The following is a 20,643-nucleotide window of genomic DNA, read 5'->3' on the forward strand; positions in this document are numbered from 1 at the left end:
CATCAGGTGACCTCTGATTCTTGTGTTATGTGAAGGGGTAAATAACACTTCCTTACTCACTTTCTCCAGACCATTCATGATTTTACAGACATCTGAATGGTGTGGAAAAAATGAATAAGGAACTCATAAAGCCTACTCCTTCCGAAGTCCTGTTTAAGGGCGACCACTCAGTCAGCTGTGGTTAAAGCAAAGGGGAGATGGGAGGAGCACCAGACTGGTCTGGTGAGAACTCCACTCCATGTTTCAATCTCCTTTAACACAGCTGTAAATACCACCTGAGATGAAACCTGCTGAAACAAGCTGAACTTGTTATCTTCAGAACCAGCCACTGAAAGTCTGAGCTGAGGAATCCATTCCCATGCCAGCTATCCATGATGAATGCCAGTGACTCCGGTGCATATACTTTCTTTCATTAGGTGATGGCTCCATTAATTAAATACTTCCTAGGAAGTATGTAAATATGTGCATATATCTATAGCAGGGGTAGGCAACCTATGGCACGCGTGCCGAAGGCGCCACATGAGCTGATTTTCAGTGGCACTCACACTGCCCGGGTCCTGGCCACCGGTCCGGGGGGCTCTGCATTTTAGTTTAATTTTAAATGAAGATTCTTAAACATTTTAAAAACCTTATTTACTTTACATACAACAATAGTTTAGTTATATATTATAGACTTAGACAGAGAGGCCTTCTAAAAACATTAAAATGTATTACTGGCACGCAAAACCTTAAATTAGAATGAATAAATGAAGACTCGGCACACCACTTCTGAAAGGTTGCTGACCCCTGATCTATAGCATAGGTAGTTTAAAGACATTATCTATATATGTAAGGTTTCACAGTTGATGTATTGGTATGCGTGTAAATTAAAAGATTGTTTATGAATATCATTAGGGAGAGGTAATTTTGAATTAAGTTTCAGAGTAGCAGCCGTGTTAGTCTGTATCCGCAAAAAGAACAGGAGTACTTGTGGCACCTTAGAGACTTAGTCTCTTTTTTTTAATTAAGTTGGCATTTTTAGCAATTAAGTAATTGTCTAAGGTTTCGATCCTACATGTTACGCATGTGCTTAACTTTAAGTGTGTGCGTAGTCTCTCTGAAGACTGTACTCCATGTGCAGTGACACTGCATTCATGAGAGTGCTCCCACCAATTTTTAGATTTCTGGATTTTCAGGGTTTAGGCACCTACCTCCTTTAAGGCACCTATGAAAATCCCAGCTTCACTTACTATACATTTGTTCTCACAGAGCAAATCCAGTTGTTTCAGATAGTCATATCAGATAGTTCTGCACTAATATTTTAGCTAATTAATACACTGAGTTCCCAAACACCTGATCAGCTGGAGGTTGAGAAAGGGTCACTTTAAATGTCTTGCTTATTGTTTTGTTGTCTGTTTTTGTATTATTTTGAAAAAAAAATAAGGAAAACAGAGAAAGGATCATGTGACTTATATTTTCTTACAACACCCACAAAGCAAAATATTTTTCTGCTTGAATGACTGATTTTTGGATTAAAGAAACAATAAACAAAAGTAAGTATAACTATAAAATCTCATGAGGAAAAGAAAGTCAGAATACAGTGACTGGAACATTCTGCATTGGAACTGAAAGACAAAATGTCAGCTGCCTCACAACCACCAGCATTGATACTCATCTGTATTTAAAAGTGCAGCATAGAGAACAGAGAATGATCACATCTTACTTCAGTTACTTAGCGAGTTACATCACTATGACCTGGTCTGTAAGAGAGCACTAGCACCTGATAAATCTGAAACTATAGCTTCTCTAGGGCAAAAAGCCTCTGGATTTAAGTTACTTAAATAGATTCCACGTGTGAGGCCTGATTCTAAAGGTACTGCTGAGTACTTGCCACTAATACAGAAGTCAATAGGGGCTGAGATATACAAAGTATAGATAGCTAGATAGATCCTTTCAGGATCATACCCTTACTGCAGCATTTCTGGCACATCTCAGCTGGGAAAAATAAAAAGCTGTATTTCACAGCTGTGATATCATCCTCACAAGCTATATTTCACCAAGAGCTGCTATAAAACCTCTCCCATGACATCACAGCTGTGAAATATAACTGGCTTCAAGTGCAGAAAACTCCCCCTCAGGAATAATTGTTTCCTGGCAATTGACCGAGGACTGTTCCTTTAAATGGCTGGTGTGAGCCCTGTCCATGTTGTTCTGCCCCTGCCAGCACTGCTGAGGAAGTGTTATGTACAGGAGCATGGAGATAATGCCCCTCTGCAGGATTTGTCCACAGGGGTAATGAAAAGAATGATGGGGATGCCTGACAAAATGATGATTTCCACTATCCTGTGCCCCAGTGGCACATCCAGACTGCACTAATGGCTAAATAATAGGTTTACTCATATGCTGTGCTCCATATCTCAGACCCTTCCTCCCCACTAAGGGGACCCATGTGCACACAGCCAGATCTAACTTATCATCAGTCATTTTACATCTGCACTCGGAGCAAATATCATGACAAGCATGCTTGCCAGAGCTGCAAACAGCCACGGTACTAATTAACTCACCTGTGGAATTTGCAATCGCACTCTAAAGCTTGCTGCCAGGAAGACTCCTGACCAGAAAATGAGAATTGCAAATGCCGTGGGAGATGGAATATTCTATCTCATACCACACCGGAGAAATGGACCAAACTCAGAGGTCGTGCATGAGTAGGAGTGTACATTGGAACAGTGGTGAGTAGGGGGAGTCTTAGGGTATATCTGCACTGCAGTCAATGGGGTGATTATAGCTCAGGTAGGCATACTAACACCAGCTTTAATCTAGCTAGTGCACCTAAAAATAGGAGTGACACTGTGGTGGCCAAGGCTTAAGCACAGGCTATACAGGCCCACCCAGAATGCTGGGAACATACTTGCAATCTTAGTATGCACTGAAGCCCGTGCTGCCATGTCTTCTCTGCTATTTTAGCCATTCTAGGTAGATTAAAGGTACCTGAGCTGCAATCACACCTTCAGCGGCAGCATAGATATATCTAAAGTGAGTCTAGAGGGCATTTAAGGTGGTGTAACATACACATTGTGCGGACTGGAAGAAGGTATAAGTTATACCAGTTTCAGTCTCTGTCTGTCTGCCTAGCTTCCTGCCTCGGTATTTATATTAGTATTGCACTTACCATTATACATTCAAATGCCTTACATTCCAGAACTTAAGACACATGATTATTTCTCTTTCTCACTGTCTATTCCTCCAATCAGTGGGACATCTCTCTTTGCAATTGGAGAGAGGGTACATATGTTCAGCAGGTATGTTTTCTGATTGCTACATCTGTGATTGATGGGGCAAATTCAGCCCAGGCCTAAGTAGACAATTCCCATGGACAGCAGGGCTGAAGTGTTCCTGTTTGTCTAATGAATGTTAATGAGAGTTAAATGCAAAAATCCCCTATGCATCAAGAGGGGACTAGACACTGCGTCTCAGTATCAAACATTCCCTTTTCATTCCTCCTGTTAAAAATGTCTTAGCACAACACAGACTTTTCACAGGTTAACTATTTATTGTATGTTACCTTGCAGAGCAGTAAAAGGGCATTATTTTAAACAGGCTTGCTCCATTACCAGATATTCCTCTAAAATAGCTAAATGGTATTTTATTTATATATATATATATATATATAGAAAAGGGTTTAATCAAAAAGAAATGTAAGAGGTTTGGGGTTATTTTGTGAAGTTTATAGAATAGTGACAGACTGAAAACAGTGGCTAACACCAAACATAGTGCATGGTTTCCCATCCAACTCAGTTACTGCATCTCAAGGACCAAATTCTGCCTGACTTACATTTTTGGAAGCAAAGAGACTTCAATTCAGGGCAGCATCTGATCCTTAATAGATGTCATTTCCTGAATAGAGCTTTGTGAAATATTTACAACAAAACCCCAAATCCTTATTCTCTCCTTGTTTTAGATTTTGATACAATATTGAACCATCATCATAAAAACCTTTCTTTGCAAACATTTTGAGAGATGATACACTGAATTTTAAGCAAACTCAGAATGATTTGTGGTTTTGTATTGAGACTGAACAAAATAAATTATTGCAGTTTCTTTGTGAAACTCAGCCATTTCATCCACATTTTGTTCAGGATTTGTTTGGGCTCGAACTAGGCAAATTAGGCACTACAAAAAACATTTTGTAGGAAAGGTCTTTCTCATTTGTGTTCAGTATTCCTAAATGTTCCCTGTTCATTACTCATGTCACACAATATCATTTCTGCTCCCGGATTGGATGGTCTGAAACTTTTAAAAAAATAAAAAAGGCAAATTGCAAATAACAAACTTGTGGAACACATTTTTGGGGAACACGTATTTATTCATGCTGAAATTCATGAACTTTGTAGGGTTTGTGATAATTTTCACAACTACTCAGTGGGTGGCCAACTAAGGAATAACAAGGATAATACCACAATCATAGTGAACCATCTCCATGCTTTTATTCATAGATAGATATAGGTATTTAACTATTTAACTAGCTCTAGTTTGGACCTAAAACTCAAAATGAAACTTAGGCAATTAAATACCTGGTAAATCAAAATATTCAGCAAATGCCCTGAAAAGCAAAATCACTGAGTTTCACACATGTCTAGTACTCAGGAGAGATTGACAACTGTGCCAACTTATCCAACTAACCTTTTCACCTGGTCTGGCGCCCTGGGGTGAAATCTGGCACAACTGAAGTGAATGGCTCCCATTGACTTTAATGTGACCGGGATTTCACCTCTAATATAGTAATTCTATCCTAATCAGGTTCTTCAAACACATCCATCACCACGGTTTCTGTACCCCTTCCAGTAGTATATTTTGTGATGTAACCAGTACATCTCACATGCTGTGTGATCTGACCAAGACCACCAAAATCAGCTGAATCCTGAAATCCAGACATGAAAGAGACAGTGAAGTAACCCACGTCAGCTCATCAAGACAATAACCCCAAACTAGTATTTTTAAGTAATGGAAGAAAGAGAGAAAATAAGTAGCAGAGCGGCTTCCTCCTACTCAGCTCAGATATTACATTTGGTTTATTTGAAGGACCACTTGCAGCATTTTAGAACTGAAAGCAGCTTAGAGCTTTTCAGCAATTACAATTACCGATCTACCTTTTTGGCTTATTTGCTCTAGCTCTGAATGTTAAGTACCTCTGCAAATGCTTGATATGTTGTCATTTTTCCTTCCAGAGATCCTTTGAGACTGCAAAGAACATTAAAAAAGGAAGAAGGAATGAACCTGGATTCTGTGCAGTAAAGTAGATTGCTTTGAGGCCAAGAAAGAAATCACTGCGTAGACCTGTTTGTGCTGTCATGATGATAACTTACCATTGCTTCTGGCTGCTGTTCTGGGTTGGTCAGCCTCACCAAAGTTTTTCATCTCCATTATCCAAAAGGACTAGGGGCTTTCCGGAAAAGGAAAAGGTTTTGGAACTGTCTGGAAATAACAGGAAGGAGTTTACTCGTTCCAAAAGGAGCTGGATGTGGAATCAGTTCTTTCTCTTGGAGGAATACACAGGCTCTGATTATCAATATGTTGGAAAGGTAGGAGTCTTTTATACAAAATTATGTTCTGATTTTTGAAAGTTTTAGGAAGCCAGTTGTTGTGAATGGGCAGGAATGATGCACGGTACATTTCCAGGTGCTGCTTCTTCTCTGATCACTTTGTTATGATGGGTTTCACAGTAGCAGCCGTGTTAGTCTGTATCCGCAAAAAGAACAGGAGTACTTGTGGCACCTTAGAGACTAACAAATTTATTAGAGCAGTTCAGGTGAGACGATTGCAACGTGAAGTTGAGCTACCCTAAAAACAATACCGAGAAATGAAAATGCTCCGATCTCACAAATTAGGCCCACAGCCATTCATATATGTTTATTCTAGAGCTCTTTTTTTTTTTTTTTTTTTTTTTTGCCTTAAAATAAGGAATGCAAAGCATTTGTATTAGGAAATTCTGGGCCAGATTCTCAGCTGATGTAATCTGCCATCTCTCCATTGACTTTAATGGAGTTATACCAATGTACACCAAATGAGTATCTGGTCCAAGATATTTTAACTATATGTATAATGAATGTATGTGCGGTCTCTGTGAAGTGAGCCAACACCTGTGTCAAGATTATAAATAAAGAGGCTCAAACTAGAGAGCACTGCACCCTTGAAGTGCCCTTATTTTGACAAGAGTTCTTTCCACTTGTCAAAAAGTAACTCTTTCACTGCTCATTCCCCACTTCAGCTTCTCTGCTGCTGCCATTTTCTTACGGTGTTGGGAAGCTCCACTGAAATCTCAATGACTTGCTGTGGCACACGCGGTATGTAGGGCACTGCTGGAAGAGCATTTGACACGACAAGCTCGGCACGTGAGGAAGCAACAAAACAATTAAAACGTTTTCTGTCATCAAAGTATGGTGATAGTTAGCCCCTCCTTCCTGACTATATCTGCTCCCCGTGTGCCGTAGAGTCACATCTGCTCCCTTCACTGAGACTATAGAGCTAACCCAGTTATGGAAGAGCACGATTGATGGTGCCTACAGCAATATAGAATCTATAAAATTGCCAGCTAAGTCCTGAATGCAAAAGCTAATGATAAATGAGGCAGAAAGAACACCGTTTCATTTTCTGATCCAAGGTGGGGCTGTACCTGGTCTAGCTTCCTCTCAGGAATCCTTGACAAGTCAGCAGACCGTGGGGGCTTGTATTTTGATCTCCCTCCTCAGAGCTTAGATCATTCCCATCAGAGTAAGTGCCTGCTCCTGATGCTTGTTGATCAGCTGTTCAGCCAGAGGTGGAAAAGACATCCCACAACCAGCTGAAAGTCATGATTCTAGTAAAGGAAGATCTATTCACCTGCTGCAGTATTGCTCCAACTAGGATAATCAGCATTCATGAAAAGTGCTCCCAACTAGGCTATATAGGAGTCAGCCAAATGGAGTGAGTGGTCGGGGGGGGGGGGAGATAAAGAAGCCAGGATAGAGGAGAGCTAGGAAGAAAGGAGGAAGAAGGAATCAAGAGGAGAGAGAATGAGAAGGAAGTTAGAGATGAAGACAGGGGGAGCAAACAAATGGTACAAAAATTTAGAGTTGGGAAAGAGAAGTTACCCATAGACAGAACAAAAACTGAAAAGACTAAAGATGAGAAAGGGGACAAGAACAAAAGAAAAATCCAAGGGAAACGTTAAGCTTTTTTGTTAATAGAGTCATAAGGTTGTGGAAGAAACCTATCTATATAAATGCACATTGTATATGTGGATAGAGCAGGGGCAGGTTCTATATACTGCCCTTTGAACTGTAAGTTCTGATATCAAGCCCACACAAATCCCAATAGCCCTCTTCTCCCCAGTGTAGAATTCAGGTAAATGTCATTGACTTCCATCCTGTACGGGGAAAGAATAGGACTGCAGGATGAGTTTGCAGAGTGGCAGTCACAAAAAAAGCCTCTTTGGACCCATAAACCAAGCGAGTCTGATGTGGAGTCACTGAGAGAGAATAAATGTGGAGGGCCAGAATGTTATTTTTAGAGTTACTTTTCTGTCTGGAACTGGCAATTTACTATACTTACTGTGGCAAAGCATGGAAATGACACATGATATATAAATGTCATTGATTCCGTGTCCCTGGGCTGTTCAGAAGTGGCCTTTCACACATCCTTTGAGTGCCAGAGCTGCTCACACCCTTGTCGTTGAACAATTAGCCAAGAGGCATGAAAGAGCAGCCATTTGTTATCAGACATAGTTGTGTGTTTGAGTAAGGGTAAAGGATAGAAATAGCTGAATGGCTACAGACAAGGTAACCAGGCAGTTTTAGTGAACAATTAAATTTGACTGGTGTGGATAAATGAAGATTAACAAACTTATTTTTATTTAGCATATTTTATCTCAAAGGGTGTGAGCCTTAACTGGTGACCTGCAAAGGTGAAAAAAAATAGGGTAAAATGTTTTGCTTCTTTATGCTGTATAAAGACAACAATCACACAGTGTGTGTAATAGGGGAGAATTTGGCTCGTATTTTATGTTAGAAATTCTATTGTGTCTACTCTGTATTTCTGGGTAACTACAGATGGCTGGGGAACTGGTTGGACTTTGACATAAGAGACATCAGACACATGAAAACTGATTTAACTGGGAGGAAAAAATGGTTTTACTCAGATTATTTGAAAACCTCTTTTTTGTTTAACCTCTATTTAACTCAAACACCTGAATAAAAAGCTAGGAGAAAAGCTGTCTACATTAAAGATTCCACACCTCTGCCCCTTCATTTATCTGTATATGCTACAAGATCATCATTATAGGAGGAGAGTGGTTTTGTGGGCAAAAGGGCGGGGATCACTTGGGATTGAAGTGGGAGAGGGGAAAGGAATCTTGAAGTAAAAGAGAAAAACAGAGGAAGGAGTCAGAAAGGGGAAAGAATATTGAGAGTGAGGCTGGGTAGCTAAAGGTGGAGGTGGTAGGAGAGGGGCAAGATGAAGGGAAACCCAATCCCCAATGGTAACACAACAAACATGGGGAAAATATATCCAGACTCCAAATTTCAGAGTTGATTTTACCAGGAGGCTGTGAAGCCTCCTCCCAGCTGCTGTTACTGAGCCCTCTATCCCGGGTAGGCCCATCTGGGTCCAGTGGAGGAGAGGTCAAGGGAAACTGGAAGACCTTAATTTATCTCTAGCTGCTAACTGGCCGGGGCTGCTTTTGGAAAGGAACACAGAGGTGGTCCTTCCAAGAACATGCAAAGACATATGAGATAGGTAGGAGGAAGTATGAACTGCCTCTAACCATGCTTTGCCTATTCCATGAATCAATCAAATACGTAGGATGAAATCCTGCCCAGGGATTTTGCCACTGAATTCAGTGAGTCAGGAATGGATTCCCCCTCATTCTCTGGGTCTGTCAATGCGCCATCATTGAGGAGCAGTAAATTCACTTTTAAGATAAAGGTCTAAGTGTGAGAGAGGGGAACAGTAGGGCTCAGGGAGCAGGAAGGACATTATAGACTAGTTTGGGTCCAGATTTTCACAAGAGCTCAGCATCCACCATCAGGGGCAGGTTTTGGTGACGAGGTGGGAGTTAAGCACTTTTAAAAACCTGCCCCAATGGTGGATGCTGAGCTCTTGTGAAAATCTGGCTGTTAGTGTCACAATTTCAGCTGCCTAGTGCTGGTTATTATTATGGTTTGTATTGTGGAGCCCTAGGCATGTACCAGGACCTCCTTGTGCTAGGCATTGTACAAACATACTGTCCCTGCCCCAAAGAGCTTACAATCTAAATACTTTTGAAAATATGTTCTGTATTTAGGCGCCTGAAAGAGCACGGAGCTCTTTTTGAAGTTGGGCCCCAGTTTTGTGTGCTGAGCACTTGACAATGAGCCCTCCTAAACTTTCATATCGCACAGGTTGTAATTTTGCAAGTGCTAAGTACACCCAATTCCCATTGACATCAGTGGGTGTTGCTTGTATGTGGTGTCTGTATGCTCAGCTCCACAGTTCTTGTTATCCAGTTACTGCACGTCTGTGTTTCATTCCTGTATAGTCAAGAAATGAAGACTTAAAAAAACAAAAGTCTCCACTATAGATTAGTCCTAGACATAATCACAGAAGGAACTTTTAGAAAAGTTCTGGGCTGGAATTATTCATTGTGCTGCTGACTAACTTGCAAGCTGTGGCTATATGCTGGAATGTGATTGATGGGTAGGATGACACTTTAACCTGAAGATGTCTTTTCTTCTGGTTCAAGAATTATGACACTTGGCAGGGACTCAGTCCCAAAATAAAATACAAGTAGTATGTGGGCATAAAATACAGATGTGCCCAGTGCCACTTTACAACCTAAAGCATAAATCAGCGTAAATCTGAGTTGGTTTAAAAATGTACCTCCTTAGTGAGACTTAGTAGCATTAGGGGAAATGCTCCATTAAATTCCAGGGGGAAATTGGAGTGTGGGTGCAGTCATGGAAATATACTTTGTTAAGACTGAAGTAGAGGATGAGCATGGAGATAACATATGGATACTGTGTACAATTTGTATATGGTTTATGCCTTTAACAAGACCGTGTCATGGGCTACATGATGACCACCAAAAATAACATCTGCAACATATGTCCATTCATTGGCAGGATAAGTAGGTTTGGTAAAGCATGCACTTGCAAGTTGTTGTCCAATAAGGGAATAGGATGCCTCTTCTTTTTGACTGAAGAAATATCTGCACAAATCTTAAACCTTATTTGTCCACCAAAGAATAGCTTCCAGGACTGGTTGGATTTTTGATAACATGGAGGACAATTCTAGAACTGTGTTGTCACATTCTGGCAGTCTGGCACCCAAAAGAACTTCTAGCCTTGCTTTTCATCATCACTATGTCTTATTGATGTTCATCTAATTCAAGCAGCATGTTTGCCTGTAAGCTATTAGATGTTACTACCTGTACCCCCCATCATAAACAATCATCTTCTGCTGACAACTCTATTTTTCTAGAAAAATAAAGTCAAACTCTTTCCTCTACTATGTGGTTTTACAATGGAGAAAGAATCTATTGCATTACTTTGGCCAAAACAAGAATCTTTTTGTTTAGGTCAATTTCTGCCTCCTTGGCTGTAATAGGAAGGACCTCTAGGAAAGAAGGAGAGATACTACAATGAGTTTACCTTTGTGTCTCTTTCAGAGGCAATTGGAATAGCATGTTCCCCTGAAGACTTGTACCTGACCATTATGTTTTGCAATAATCCCCAGAAAGCCAGTTAGAATTTCAAAAGCAGGGAATTTCATCCTTACACACACCAAAGAAATATGCTGCCCGAACTGTGTGTTTCCAAAAATGGTGGAAGTGTAACATTTTCCTGGACTTTGTAGCATCCAGCATCATCTTCTGATTGGAGAAGGATCAGGATCCAGTTCCAGAAGCTCAAGACTTATTTGCTGAACTAGAAGGAGAGGCAAAGTTCACAACAGCTGATGTATCCAAACCACATTACAAGTGGCATTTAAGCCATATTTAAAAAGAAAAACAATGATTACTGTGAGCACACACAAAAGGCTCTCAGAGGTGAAGCACAGAACTCTCAACCCAGGAAGAGGGAGCTGTTCCGGGAGATGGAAAGGCCCCCAATGTAACCTGGACAGCACTTGGAGCCTCCCTGGGGCTACCTTACGGGCCACAGAGCTGCCTGGAATCTCCATAGTGCTGTGGCTCCGCCTATGACACATCCCTTCCACCATCAGCCCCTGAACACCACCTATGCCAGTCCTTGCAAGGGAGGATGGAGGTGGGATCCTTGGAATGCAGCCTCATGACTGTCTACTCCTGTGCCTCCACTGGGGGAATCCTCCCATGTCTGGATACAGGGGTTTTCAGGCCTCTTTATGCCTCTCTAACCTTTTTTACCTGGTGAGAATCTCACCCGTAGGGTTTTATGTGCTTTTCAAAGCAGCGTACAAATGTTCATTAATTACAGTAATATGTATGATGCCCTTGTGAAGTAAGTATTACCATCAGCCTTTTTCCAAAAGGGAAACTGATTCACAGAGAGGCTAACTGACTTGCCTACAACCATGGTACAAATGAGCAGCAGAACCAGGATTAGAAGTTAGGAGTTCCTTGCGGCTGATGCTTTTATTCAGGCTAGCGTGCCTGTGTTTTGCTTCAACAGGCTGAGCAGAGGTAGAACAAATGCCATGAACACTTCTGCACTTCCTTTATTCTTCCTCTCCATCATTCATATTTTATGTTCCATTTGACTTTCCCAACTGCCCTTCATTCCCACATTGAATCGTACACATACACACGTACGCACCTTTGACGTATATTTCTCTTTGAAAGATTTACTCATGTCGATGGAAGCTCTCTGCATTGTCGGCTCCTGTGGAATAGAGAGAACTTTTGAAATAAGGGACAATTGAGAGGTTGGAGGCCTAGGCAAAGAATCTAGAAACAGTTTGCAAATTTCAGACTGTCCCAGTTGTGCTAAGAAAGTGAATAATGAGAAAAAGGGTGGGGCAGGTGGAAATATGGTTCAGAAAATGACAGGGCAGGAAATGAAGATCCTTCACTATATCTGATCCTCCTTGTTATTGATCTATGTCAGCCATCCTAGATTCTAGGTGCATTACAGCATTGTATAAAAGCAAATTCAATACATTATGAGGACTCACCAAACCATATCTCCTCCAACTCCAAACAGCATTTCCCAACACCACCTCCCCATTCTCCTCAACAGCCTTACCAACCTAGAAAAACCTAGGCAAACAGATCTTAGAGTGATTTAATATTTTCTCTCTGTTAACTATGTGGCCTACTGTCATTACTGACTCAGTTACTTGCTTTTTATCTTTGAACTAAATTATTTCTACCTGTACCTTGCTAATGAGACACCCATTCCATTACTCACATTTGGGGGCACATCCTAGTCATCAGAAGAGGTTCCTAAAAATCTCCTTCTGGGCACTGCTTCCTGCAAAAGTGCTCTAGCATTGCCATGAATCATATATAGCAAAGATGTTCAAAGTGTTGTTCATGGACTACTGGTAGTGTGCAGAGTATATCTATCTAGATCTTTTAGGTACCTAGGTGGCCCCATTACTGTAGCACCTCACACTCTTTGATGTTCTTATCCTCTCAACACCCTGGTTAGATAGGGAATGGAAGCACAGAGAGACTAGGTTGGGATTCACAACGGTATTTAGGCATCTAACTCCCATCACTTTGAATAGGAGTTGGATGCTTAAGTACCTTTGTGAATCTCACCCTCAGTGCTTAATTTGTAATGAAAGAGGTGCCAGGGCTCAAGCAATGTTTTACATTCATAACTGATGCAACAAGCCCAGAGGTGCCAGGGCTATGAATTGCCAAGCCTAGAGGTGCCGGGGCTCAGCTCTGGCAAGCCCTGGCACACATTAAGCACTGCTCACCCTAGAGTGACTTGCCCAGGGTCACATAGGAGGTTTGTGGCAGAACAGGGAATTATATTGGAGGTTCCTAAATCCCCTAACCACTACAATTCTGCCTCCCTCTTGCTGGTGTTTTGCATTGAGCTGGCTTATCATATGGTTAGGACCCTACCAAATTCAGTTCCATTTTGGTCAATTTCATGATCATAGGATTTTAAAAATAGTAAATTGCATGATTTCAGCTATTTAAATCTGAAATTTCACAGTGTTGTAATTGTAGAAGTCCTGACCCACAAAGGAGTTGGGGGGGGGGGTCCACAAGGTTATTATAGGGGTTGTTGCAGTACTGCTACCCTTACTTCTGTGCTGCTGATGGCAGCAGTGCTGCCTTCACAGCTGGGTAACTGGAAAGCGGTGGCTGCTGGCTGGGAGCCCCACTTTGAGAGCCGGCAGCAGCACAGAAGTAAAGATGGCCTACTATGGTACTGCCACCCTTACTTCTGCGCTGCTGCTAATGGGGCGCTGCCTTCAGAGATGGGCGCCAGGCCAACAGCCGCTGCTCTCCAGCTGCCCGGCTCTGAAGGCAGTGCAGACATAAGGATGGCAATACTACAACCCCCCCTAAAATACCCTTGACTCTCCTGCAACTACCTTTTTGGTCCGAACCCCCAATTTGAGAAATGCTGGTGTCCCCCCTGTGAAATCTGTATAGTATAGGATAAAAGCACACAAAGGACCAGATTTCATGGGGGGAGATCAGATTTTATGGTCTGTGATGTGTTTTTCATGGCCATGAATTTAGTAGGGTCTGCCTCTCCTCTAGAATTCCAGCCTCAAAAATGCCTTAAAAGACAGCTAAAAATGCATTAATATTTTCCCTGGTACACAGCATCATACAGTGCATGGAAAAACTGCATGACTGCAGGTGAAATCAAAGTCTTAGATTATTTAATTTGTAATCTCATTGGGGAAGGAGCAATCTTGTTGTTCTGTGTTTGTACAGCACCGAGCACATGGGCATCTTGCTCCATGATAGGCCTCCTGGGCATGACCACAATGCAAATAATAAATGAATAATGATCATAATGTCATCAATGCAGTACACGCAGAGAGCATGGTTACTAACCTGCAAAGAGTCCCTCATTTCAGGCTCAAAGTTCCCTCCATTGCTCAACTGTTATTCCACTGTTAGTGGCTGTAATTTATTCTCAAGGAATATTGAACCATGAGGTTTAGGGAAACTTTGTTTTAAAAATGAAGTCCCAGCATTTCCAGTTACATCCTTTACTTTTGTTGTTCCTGTTTTCCTCCTTTGGGGACCTTGGTTCACACGGGGGCAACAGTAGATTGAGAGCTCTGGCCAGTCAGCATAACATTTCAAAACATAAACTTGAAAAATGTGCTGTAATGTGACTAGCTGCTGTCAATCTCAGTGCACTAATGCAGACTGCAGCTTGCCGACCAGCGACTCCTTTTTGCTTTCGTGTGGTGAAACAGAAACCTCAGCATGCACTACATGTGTTTCAGTGTTCAACGGAGCATGTATTTCTAGGGAGAATCTGAGATGGCCGACGAAGGAAAGTGAAGAATCCCCCTCTGGATAGTGGTGGAAGGAGCCCCACTCCCCTCGCTCTGTTTTTTTAATCTCATGGAAAAACAGCAACAAAGGTTGTGAAGGAATAAATTGCTAGTTGGGGCTAAGGGGTAAAGATGTAAGTCAGATTTGCAGAGGAGTGGGAACAGTGGTTGCGGGAACCAACACTCACTCTGCTTTGGTTTCACTATTCATAGAACAAGTGCATTCTTGACAGGGCCGGCTCTGGCTTTTTGGCCGCCCCAAGCAAAAAAAAAAAAAAAAAAAAAAAAACGGGGCGGCCAGAACGGCAAAGTGGAAAAAAAAAAAAAACCTGCGGCGTGGCCGGAGCACGGGTACAGGGGGACCGGCTGGGGGTGGGAGGGGGAGGGAGCGGGCGGGAGAGGGAGAGAAGGGGGCGACCAGGGCTACAGCAGGGGCGCTGCCACGCAGCCCCTCCCGCTGCGCCGCCTCCTGCCGCCTGCCGTGAGGGCTCCGCTCCGGTCGGCGGGGAGGGAAGGAAGAGGACTGCCCTGCAGGGCGCTCTGGTCCTCTGCGCCGCCGCCCCCTACAGGGCGGCCGGAGCGGAACAAAAAAAAAAAAAAAGCGTCCGTGCCGCCCTAGCCTCGAACAATCTGCCGCCCCAAGCACCAGCTTGCTCAGCCCTGATTCTTGAGTAACACCATCCAAAAGATATCCGCAACCCTTCCACACCCAGACTTGCTTGTGAAACATAGGGATCAAAGTTTGTCATAGTGTCTTACTGAGGAGTATGACCCAGAATACTCTACAGGAGCCTTGCTGGATTGGTTACTGCACATGAGAATGATCTCTACCGATCTAATACTTTTAGAGCCCTCAGCCCTGTAGGATGTGAGCCCCACCATCTCCCTTCACTGAACTGCAGGTGTTGTCATTCACCAGAAGATGTCTGTTGGAAGGAAGAGGCTATGTACTGCTGCCATTAGCCATGCACTCACTCATGTTCACATAATCTGCCCAGAGTCTCTTTTGGGATGTCCTTCCAGCCTGGCCCATTTTATCTCTTTATGCTGGAGGGCAAAAGGAAGTCAAGCAAAGTAACTTGTAATATCCTTTGTGTGTGTGTGTAGATAGAATGTAGCAGATGTATTAGTAATAAAAGCAGGAGTGGATTTACCATGAAACAAAATGCAGGACAAATCTCATCTGACAACCAGCCCCCGAGTCCCTGCCGTTGGTGCAGCAGGGCTCAGGCAGGCAGGCTGTCTGCATGCCGTGGCCATTGGCCCCACAGCACTCCTGGAAGCAGCTGAGTGCTGGGAGGTCTCTGTGCGCCTCTGTTGGGGAGGAGGCGGCTCCGCGCACTGCAGCGCAGAGACCTGCTGCCCCCATTTCCCTAAGGGGCACGCAGAGACATGCGAGCAGCGCTAAGGCGGCTCCCTGCCCACTCTGTCTCCCTTCTTCCACACCGCACCACTCCCAGAAGTGGCCACTGTCATGTCCCTGCGGCCCCGCCCCGAGTGCCGACTCTGCAGTTCCCATTGGCCGGATAGTGGTGGAGGGAGCACCAGTCAGCGCCTGAGGGCAGTGGCATGCGGAGACCCTTGGTCTCCCCCGCCTAGGAGCTGCTGCCGGAGGGGTGTGTGTGCCAGCCGCGTTGGGAGTCATGTTGCCCAAGGTAAGCACTACCCCTCTGCCCCCCTCCTGCATCCCAACCTCCTGCCCCAGCCCAGAGCCCACACCCTGCACCCAAACTTCCTCCCAGAGCCTGCAGCCCTCATGCCCTCCCACACCCTAACCCCCTGCTCCAGCCCAGAGCCTGCACCCAGCACCGAAACTCCCTCCCAGATCCCAATCCCTGCAGCCCCTCCTGCCCCAATCAAGGTACCTCACTTTATTTTCATTTACTTCCCATTACTTATAATATAAGAGGAGGATGAAGAAAAAAGAATGAAAAATGGGGGAGGGAGATAAGAGAGAATGTTCTTTTTCTTGGCTGGGTCCCGCGGGGGGGTGGGGGTGGGAGGGAATGAAGCTGCGCACAGGGCCTCACTAACTCTAAATCCGCCACTGAATAAAAGATTAAGTTCTCCCCTCCTCTTCCAGCAGTATATGGGGGAGGGCAAAATAGCTAGAACCGGTGGCCCATGCCATATTTCCTCCTACCTGGGACCCCTTGGAAACCTCTCCACCAGAGCCCTATAGAGTTGGGATTCCACGGATCTAAAGGGCCTGGAACAGGAGAGATTGTAGTGGGGAGCAGTCATAGCTACTTTCCACAGCATGGTCCCCTGCTGATTTCATATCCGATTTGTCGTCTTGCAGGTGGGAGTCAGCAACTCTCAAGAGGCATAATGGTGGGGGTCAAACTCCCTGTCCAGAGAAACTCTGGTAAATATAAGATGGTATTGTCTGCGCTATAGTTTTTTGTTAGCATGAGTTTGTGCCTGGCTGCATTACTCCTGGGTAATGAAACCCCTAGTGAGTTATGCAGATCATTCCAAACGAGCTCGGATAAGAACTTTTCGTTGCCTCATGCCATCATGTATTATTCTCCTTCTGGAAAATATTTTACAGAAGACTAGTTAGTTTCTTAAAAAAATATTTAGGGTGGTTTATGGGTGCTTGGTTTTCTATTGATCCAACATACAGACTTCAGAGGCAGAGAACAAGTATAGCTCATAAACATTAAGCACCTCCAAAAATGTATTCTACAGAATAATATAATGAAGCCCAGTACTGGATACTGCACAACCCAGCAGGGCTAGACACAAATGCTGCGGTCCCACTGGGAAGGTTGGGAAAGATTCCTGGGTTTTCAGTGGAAGTAAACCCTCATTCCTAGTTCATGAAATACTGGATCCTAAACTGTCAGTAGCCTAGGACCAAATATCACTTATCCTGCACTCTGACTAATGTAATTTGGGAATATTTGGTAGGTGGGAGAATGTAACAAAGGGCAGTGTTGGCCAGGAGAATCCCTGTTAACATGGCCCCAATGGAGCCACTTTCCTGGGCAGGGGAACGTCAGGGACCAGAGTTTAAGTGGAAGTACAGGGCCTCCTTTGAGGACAGCCGTAGGTCCCCGTAGAGCCCTAGGGATCTGTCCAGTTTGGGGATGGGCCCTGCAGCTTTTTCCGCTAGGGGACAATATTGTGGACTATGACGTTATGGGGGAATTTTCACAAGGGAACCCTTGCAGAAATTTCCTCCCCAAGACTTCCCCTTCCTTAGATCTGGTGCAAGGTATGTTTATGTAAACAGAGACATTAGAGATTAGAGTGAACCAGAATTGGGGATCTGAACACCACTCCCCCCCTCCCAACACTGGGAAAGGTTGGATTTGAATCTAAACATACATCCTCACTTGTTTGGCTCCATCTCTGTGTTTATATATTATATAAAGTGCACACACATACAGCTGGACATGATTGTCAGCATCAAGCATTCAGACTATCAAGGGGTCACCTTTGACAATAAGCAAAGGCTGAGAGTTTGCTTTCAAGAGCATCCATCAGGGAGTAGTAAGAGGCTGTTACCTGCTGAAGAAGCATAATGTTTTATTCAACCATCTCCCAGTAAAAACATTTCTGGATAAGACCAAGGGATTGCTTTTTATTTATAGTTCATCTTTATGAGTGGGTCTCCCCATGAGGACAGCAGTTCTCAGTTAATCTATATTTCATCTAACCCCCTGAAGCCATAGAGAAGTAAGATCATAGTTGATGCAATAGTATTTAAAGCTAGGGCACTATATTCCCCCATTGTTTGACTGATTGTTGGGGCTTTTTCAGAGAATGGGGAATTCACAAGCAAAACTAATATTATTTTGGAATTAAATAAATCAAGCAAAAGTTATTTAAAGTGAACGATTTGAAGAACAATTTTGACACCTGATAAACACTGAAAAGTTTCCCAGGTAAGTGTGTTGAGACAGCAGAACAGTCGAAGGCCTGATCTACACTGCAGAGTTAGGTCGACGTAAGTTGTCTTAGGTTGACCTAATTATGTCAGTGTCTCCACTACAGCCTGGCTTCTAAAAATAAGCCAGCGTAAGGGCATGTCTACACTACAAACTTAAGTTGACCTATTTTAGGTCAACTTACAGCCACCACATTAATTACGGTGGTTTTTCATGTCCGCACCGCCCTCCTTCTGTCAGTGATGTCACCAGGAGCGCTTCCACTGACTTAAGAGGGGCAGTGTGAGGGGCTGAGAGCCCGGGCTCTCAGCTCGACACAGAGTTCCCTGCTGGGAGTCTGGCTGCAGCCCTGGCTCTGGGTGTGGCGTTCCCTGCAAGGCAGCTGCCAGGCTCCTGGAGGGGAACCGAGAGCCCTGGGGGCAGCTGGGCTCCCAGCAGGAAGCCTAGGCAGCAACCCAGCTCAAAGCGGGGAACTGGGAGCCCGGGGGCAGCACAGTGTCTACACAGATACAGCATCACCCTACCTACACCGACACAAGCCCTACGTCTCTCATGGAGGTGGAGTTACTATGTCGGTGTATTAGGGCACTTACATTGGCAAGAGCAAGGCTGTAGTATAGACACTGACATAATTAGGTCGACATAAGGCAGTTTACGTCGACCTAACTGTACTGTATGCCCATGGCCTGGTCTACACTACAGAAATTGCTTTTGCCAGTTATATTTAATTAGAATGTTGAGCGCCAGACTCTGGATACATTTATTAGTTAGTTGTATGAATAATCATTTGCAGGATTGGCGGCTAAAGGAAGACACTCATTTCTTAAGGAAACAATTTCTTACTACTACTTCCTGGCTTATGCCACAGCTTGTGTTAATAAGCCCCCTTTTGATTGGATAATACAGGGCCAGACATAAAACCCAATGAGGTCAGTGGGAGACATTCCATTTAATTCAGTGAGCTTTGGATCAAACCCACAAAGTACTATGCTGTAAAATGTAGAAGTGATGCTTTGGTATACATTTAAACCTGGTCAGTTTGTTTCTGCTTCTGTGGGATTTTAAAAATGAAGGGATATGCTACCTGTGCCTTTTATCTAGTGGGGTATCTAATGGAGAGAACAATGGAGTGCGATTAATAAATATATTTATGCAGCAGAGGCATATTAAATATAAATATTACCATCCAGTTAGATATTTCTTCTTGTGCACGCTTGCCTTTGAGTTATACAAAGATGTTAATATATATGGACTATTTGTGCTCTGATTTGGAAAAATGGAATATAAAAGCTAGGCATTCTTGTGCTGTATGCATAGTGCCCATTGAAGCAGTACCTGTGCATTTAAGGGAGAGATTTTCCAAGGCCGAAATGGTGGTTTGGCACCTTTGAATTCCCATTAAAGGTCTTTGGGAGTTAGGCAATTAACTGACACTTGTGCCTTGGAAAAAAATCTTCCCCTTAGTGTACAACAGGCCCCAGATACACACATGTATTCATTTCTTTCTTTGTAACTCTGGGCACACATTTTGCCTCCTATGCCTTGAGCACTGACTTTGGGATAATCTCCTAGCCAGTCACCATGTTGTCAAAAAAAATCTCCCTGAGGGCATTTGTCTGATTTAGTAATGATCCGTATTATCAGAGCTCAAGTCATGCTGGAACACTCCAGAATGCCATTCTGGCACTTGGTTGGGGAACTGCAATGGCATCCCAGTACTTCTAGTACTGTCAGTTACCGGAATCTCTTCTGTCAGGATGGAAGTGTGTTCCGGCACATCTCTTTGTAGGACTGAAGCACTGAATATTGCGCATGTTTCTCAAAAGCCAATAAATACAAAAATGACCAAATTACAAACTCTAGGATTGAGCCATGGACAATCTAGTAGCTCATATCTTATCCATCCTCCAGATTGTCAGAGTAGCAAATTTTCCTGCATTAATTTGTTCAGGCTAGTTTTAAATTATTTAAGTATTGGAGCTTCCATTCCTAAATGGCATGCAGGAGGTTTATGTAATGCAAAGCCAGAGTGATATTCATCTAGTGGCTCTGCCACAGGTGAGTGAGTAGCTGCAAGGTGCTTCCTTACTGCTTTGGGCTCGCTGGCTGTAGAACAGGGAAGAAGCAGTCTTCACAGGTCTTCTAATATCCCTCTTGCACAGATGGGGAATGGGTGGAGACTTGACGGCACTACTCCAATGTGCTGGCTAGCACAGCTTTGCTGACATGCCAAGAGGAATAAAATAAAATAAATTTAAATAATAATAATAATACCTAGCTCTTA

The 20,643-nt window shown here is 43.5% G+C and overlaps 1 protein-coding gene across 2 annotated transcripts in view; it reads left to right on the top strand.

The window, feature by feature from the left end:
- Window positions 1-20,643, top strand: part of LOC101939056 (cadherin-6) — a 114,858-nt gene that overhangs the window by 48,866 nt on the left and 45,349 nt on the right. Inside the window, exons 1-2 of one of the 2 annotated variants that reach the window (XM_065584791.1) lie at window positions 2,598-2,711; window positions 5,208-5,561. In XM_065584791.1, the coding sequence (XP_065440863.1) occupies window positions 5,331-5,561 (231 nt within the window). In that variant the 5' untranslated portion in view covers window positions 2,598-2,711; window positions 5,208-5,330. Of the gene's footprint in view, window positions 1-2,597; window positions 2,712-5,207; window positions 5,562-20,643 lie in introns of those variants that run through there. The other variant, XM_005286443.5, reaches the window with a different exon arrangement.

Source organism: Chrysemys picta, chromosome 2 (assembly GCF_011386835.1).
Source record: "Chrysemys picta bellii isolate R12L10 chromosome 2, ASM1138683v2, whole genome shotgun sequence".
Taxonomy (NCBI): Eukaryota; Metazoa; Chordata; order Testudines; family Emydidae; genus Chrysemys; species Chrysemys picta.